This window comes from Limulus polyphemus, unplaced genomic scaffold, assembly GCF_000517525.1.
Source record: "Limulus polyphemus unplaced genomic scaffold, Limulus_polyphemus-2.1.2 Scaffold1966, whole genome shotgun sequence".
NCBI lineage: Eukaryota > Metazoa > Arthropoda > Merostomata > Xiphosura > Limulidae > Limulus > Limulus polyphemus.
The window spans coordinates 1-6,132 of record NW_013667576.1 but is presented as its reverse complement, the minus strand read 5'-3'; the positions used below and the strand labels follow the sequence as shown (position 1 = coordinate 6,132).

At 32.4% G+C, this 6,132-nt stretch overlaps 1 protein-coding gene across 1 annotated transcript in view; it reads left to right on the top strand.

Moving 5' to 3' along the window:
• LOC106465508 (nose resistant to fluoxetine protein 6-like) overlaps positions 1-4,582 on the top strand; it is a gene marked incomplete at its 3' end in the record, with an annotated part of 49,811 nt that extends 45,229 nt beyond the window's left edge. Inside the window, exons 13-15 of the mRNA XM_013925735.2 lie at positions 1,327-1,447; positions 2,350-2,536; positions 4,440-4,582. Of these exons, the coding sequence (XP_013781189.2) occupies positions 1,327-1,447; positions 2,350-2,536; positions 4,440-4,582 (451 nt within the window). The remainder of the gene's footprint in view (positions 1-1,326; positions 1,448-2,349; positions 2,537-4,439) is intronic.
• Positions 4,583-6,132: the final 1,550 nt, after the last annotated feature.

Below are 6,132 nucleotides of genomic sequence, written 5' to 3'. Positions count from 1 at the left end.
TATTATATTTGTCAAAATGAAACCTGATAAACATGTGTGGACAAAAATTTTAAAAATAAAATCAATTATATTATATTTGTCAAAATGAAACCTGATAAACATGTGTGGACAAAAATTTTAAAAATAAAATCAATTATATTATATTTGTCAGAATGAAATCTGATAAACATGTGTGAAAACAAATTTTTTTAAATAAAATCAATTATATTATATTTGTCAAAATGAAACCTGATAAACATGTGTGGACAAAAATTGTAAAAATAAAATCAATCATATCACGTTAGAATAGTAAATTTGTTAAATACAGTGAGGACTATATTTGATAAAATAAATTACTAGAGTATCTCTTGAAAGTGAAGACGGAGAGATTCTACTTGAACGTTTTTAAACATATTATAACAGCTGAATTTAATTGAAAAAAAAAATGTTTTATGGCATGCTTGGAGCTGAATGAATATGCTGCCCTATAAAACCAAGATTTTAAAAATTGATTCTTATAATCAAAGTTTGTCACATTTTCCAGTAAAGATTCTTTAAGATTAAACTCGTACTGAACTGAGCATTAAAGAAAATTCTGAGTTTTCCAGTTCATTGTAAAATTTGAACAGCTAGTAAATTCCAATTTAAAATTCACGGAAAACAACAATTAGAAAATTCAATTTTATGTCAATTTTCAAGTACGTAAGTAAATTTTATATCCTAGAAATCCTGTAATTCCAGAAGTACTGTTGCAATAAAGATACTGATTTGACCTCAAATGTTTTTGAGGACCACTGCTAGTTGTGAATACGATTTTTACACACCAACTTTATACTTTTAGCCACTTTACGCTGATAATTCATTACAAAAAAACTATTGGTTTATGTATTTAATGAGTTTTTCTATCTTTTAATAACGTACGTATTCTGTTTAAACATAAGTCTCCTTGTTAATACAGTGTTTTGGTAAAACTGAAAATCCTGTCTTTTAATAGAAACTCTGATTATGGCGTTGGTAAGGTTTGTCCGAGATCTAAATTTGCACCCGCTAAATCTAATAAGTATTATAAAAATGATATATATATATTTGAAAACATATGTTTCTCTCAAACTGTCTTATTACAAAGAGAAAGCTCACTATATATTTCTCAATTTTCAGTTGTAAAAAAATTGTTTGAATACTAAACATCCAAATATAAAAGTTATAGCCATGCAAAATTTCTATTTATAAACATTTACACAATTTTAAACGTAAAAAAAAGAGTATTTTATCATAACTGAAGTTTTAAAAAAATTTGTTTTAGTGCAATAAAAATGGTCTAAGACTTGTTTTTTTTTTAATGTATAGAACAGTAAGGGAAATGACCAGTTACGTTCATTTTATGGCATATATTCATTTGGGCCCTTACTGTATTGGAATCATTTTGGGATATCTGCTGGAGAAACATAAAAACGTGAAAATGAAACCGGTAAGTGTGTGTGGATGTTAAATATTTATTACATGGTACTTGATTACCATAATAATCCTGTAAGGTGTTATTACTATAAACAAATGTGATTATATTTCATAGTGATTTGCTGTATAGAACGTATTACGACTGGAGCAAATATTTTTGATCCGTTTTTTTAACGTATTACGAATGGAGCAAATATTCTTGATCCGTTTTTTTAACGTATTACGAATGGAGCAAATATTTTTGATCCGTTTTTTTTAACGTATTACGAATGGAGCAAATATTTTTGATCCGTTTTATTAACGTATTACGAATGGAGCAAATATTTTTGATCCGTTTTATTAACGTATTACGAATGGAGCAAATATTTTTGATCCGTTTTTTTTTTTGTTAAACTAAAAATCATTCAAACAGAAAAGGTGGAATTGTGAAACTGATAAATACTAAATAGAACAATGTAAAATTATAAGTATTGAACGAACCATTTATACATTTGAAATGTTTTTAATTTGACTTATTTTTTTAACAATCATAAATGTTTTATTGTTTATATTGTAGAGACGATCCTAACATTTTCCATTTGTTCCATTTCAAGGGCCCGGCATGGCCAGGTGATTAAGGCGCTCTACTCGCAATCTGAGAGTCGCGAGTTCGAATCCCCGTCACACCAAACATGCTCGCCCTTTCAGCCGTGGGGGCGTTATAATTGTGACGGTCAATCCCACTATTCGTTGGTAAAAGAGTAACCCTAAGAGTTGGCGGTGGGTGGTGATGACTAGCTGCCTTCCCTCTAGTCTTACACTGATAAATTAGGAACGGCTAGCGCAGATAGCCTTCGTGTAGCTTTGCGCGAAATTCAAAACAAACAAATCCATTTCATTGGTTGAATAATCTTCATACTTCTGCTTTATTTTCAGATTGTTGTGGTTCTTGGCTGGATCGTTACTACGATCTCGTGTTTAGCTGTTGTTTTTGGAGCTTATGACTGGCATAACGGGATCAAACCAAACGTCTTTGTTACAATTCTCTACAGTTCGGTTCATAGAACTGTGTTTGCCTTGGGACTAGCTTGGATAATTTTTGCGTGCACCAGCGGTTATGGAGGTGAGAGCTCTTCTCGATTATTCCAGATGTTTACAGTATATTCTAGGCCAAACTTCTATTGTAAGTCAACATGTTATTTACATTGAGAATTTACGTTTTAGTAAAAAACGTAGGTGATTAAGGAAATACGGGGAAAATGCAATGACTTTTAACTTGCTCTTTATATCTTCTGAGCTCATTATGAATAAGCCAATGCTCTATGGAAATATGAATCGTTTTGCAGTCATTGTATTTACCAATTGGGACTTACTGCTTTGAATTATTCTTTTACTTTAATTTTAATCTTTAAATGTTTGAATTACTTGACGATTTTTTTTTTTACTGTTTAAACACCACTTAGAACACACTCACACGCAAAAATGATAAATTCACTGGATGACTGTTTCTAGAATGACTATTCCAAGAATAAAACCCATCTTAATCTTAAAACCTGTAGTTATATATATATTGTAATACGAAGACTTTGTCCTAGAAAAGCATATTTTGATGTTTTAACAGTCTAATATGAGGCTGGAAAGAAACTATAAAACCTGAAACCAACATAAATGAATAAAGGAAATTTATATAGACACTGAACAGAATATTCACATGTTCAAACTGATCACATACACAAACAAAGGTGTCAGTGCTATACACAGCAGTTGTCAGTGCTATACACAGCAGATGTCAGTGCTATACACAGCAGTTGTCAGTGCTATACACAGCAGATGTCAATGCTATACACAGCAGTTGTCAGTGCTATACACAGCAGTTTGCTTACTTCAAGTATTCGCGCAAAGCTGCAGAAGGATTGTCTACGCATAGCTGTTCCTAAGTTTGAACTGATAGAGTAGAGGGAAGGCAACTAATCAACAGTACACACCGCCAACTCTTTGGCTTAACAATGTGTTAATCAATTATGATAAACAATTCTGTTAAGTGCAATTTCCACAGTTCTAGATACTACCTTTTAACATTGCAATGTTTAAGTAATCAAAAAGCGCTATCAGTTAAACAACATCTAAACATATTAAATAAAGTAACTTTCAAAAGCTGAAAATAGGAAGGGAAGCGGCTATCACTCGACGAGTTATTTAAGATTCTAGTATTTTCGAGCATCAAGTCAAGAAGTGTCCATGGAATTCAGTGTCGAATTTCTGAATTTCGTACTTCAAATGAAATTAGAGACAAAAAAATCCACAACTTCTTGGTTAGTTCAAATTAGTGCTGAAGTAGCTTTAAACATGATATGTATTTCAGGCAGAATTTCGGAGTACAATGTTGATCTTCTATCCGAGCTAGTTGTTTCACGATTATATACAGCCTCAACTTTTAGACAAACTTGGTGTTAAGTCTGTGTAAAAATAGTCTGATCATTTACAACACGCACATTTTAATGTCTTTCTAAAACTGCCACTCCAGTGGCACAGCGGTATGTCTGCGGACTTACAACGCTAGAAACCGGGTTTCGATACCCGTGGTGGGCAGAGCACAGATAGCCCATTGTGTAGGTTTGTGTTTAACTTCAAACAAAACAAAAAATACTAAAACTGATCTCCAAACGATTAAGACCTCCTTCCAAAAATATATATGCCAGTGGAGCTTCATTATAATCTGTTGTAATAGATAAACAATAAAATATTGTACGGTAGCACAATCATACCACTAAATAAGTCAAATTTTCAATACAATTTATAATAATATATTTTCGTCTAAATGAAACACGAGTTAAAAGCTGAAGATTACACATATTCAAATTAGTAAAGATGATGTGTTGTTATGTCAAGATCTGTTCTTGCTCTACGGTTTTAAATAGTGATAGTAAGGCTTTCGTTTTAGTTGAAATATTTAATCATGTCATTCTTAAAGATAATGTTTCGATATAAAACATGCGTTACTTAAAAGCGCTTGTAACCTTTAACAGGGCCTGTTAATGCATTCTTGGCATGGAAACCATTTGTAGTCCTTGGCAGGCTGACGTATATGATCTACCTGGTTCATTTCCTCGTGCTGCTCATCATTCTCGGTTCAGTAAGAGAAAAACAGTTTTTCAGCCACTTCGAACTTGTAAGTCTTTCAATTATAACTGAATAATTTTCAGACTTGAATTCTCTTTTTAAACAACTTAACTTTTACAAAGAAATGAACCTATAATAATAATAAAGTTATCTAAAAAATTTTCGTTACATTTTATCTAACTTGTCATTCAAGGATACTGAGTTTCGAAATGAAAACGCTACTTTGGTGATGTTTTGTAAGTTTCGTTTTTTGTTTTTTTTTTTGTTTTTACGCTGACCAGTGAATATTTGCCTATTTTTCAGTCACAGACTACATTATTTGGTGTTTGAATTACATATGTAATGAGAGCAAAACTTAAAACTCAAACAAAGAGGGATTTTATTATAATTATCATCAGTTTTATCTTGATGTAATATCTCATATATTACAAACTAAAATGAATGAAAACAGTTAAATCCATCAACAGAAATCTAAAAGTCAGATCTGTAGTATTTTGTTTTTTTCATAGATGTAAAGATATAAAGTGAACAGAAACATTTCGAGACCAAACTTTCAAGCTGAGTCTGTTCCTGGGAAGATTGACGCCAAACTAAGATGCATCCACCATCAGAGAAGTGTGCAAATCTGGACTCCTAAAAAATCGGCCTGGCATAGCCTGGTGATTAGGGCGTTCGACTCGAAATCTGCATGTCGCGGGTTCGAATCCCCATCCCACCAAGCATGCTCGCCCTTTCAGCCGTGGGAGCGTTATAATGTGATGGTCACGTTTTTCATAACATGAACGTATTCCCAACTGACATTCTTACATCTATGTGCGCCTCCCAGCGGCATAGCGGTATGTCTGCGGACTTACAATGCTAGAAACCGGGTTTCGATACCCGTGGTGGGCAGAGCACAAGATAGCCGATTGAGTAGCTTTGTGCTTAATTACAAACAAACAAACATCTATGTGGAGAATATTTAGAGATTTCGCGCGTTTGTAATTATATTAATCTATCCAATATGTCGTTTCGTTAGTAAAGTCTTTAGAAATATGAATTTGAAGGGTAATACTTATATATATATATATTAAACAAAATAAGATAACATGTGAACTATAAAAATAGTATTTATTTTTTGTACATGGCGCTTCAGAACACTATTACATCTTAATCATTATGTACTGAACACACAAAAGAATTTATTAAACATTAGTAGTACTGGTGGTAACACTCAAAATATGAAAGAAACAAAACTCAGTGGAATTTTACGTATATCTATTTATACAAAAGCCAGTTCTTTTTTTATAAAACTCATTTTGATTGTACCTTCTGTATTTATAAAAATTCATACTTATAATACAAGAGGGAATCCTCAATAGCCGCGGCATTTTAAATTAATTTAGGCAGGATGAGAGTAAATTAATCTATGAGACCCCTTTTTTCCCCCTTTTTATTAGCTATATTTTTGTGCGCCAGCAATACCAAGCGTGGGGCGCGCGTATACCCGATTTGATTTTATTACTTATCAGTATCTCTACCAGACTACCCTCAAATTGAAATTATGTTACACGGGATTAATCTTTGAGACCTTGGATCCGATCAAATACATCGACCGAA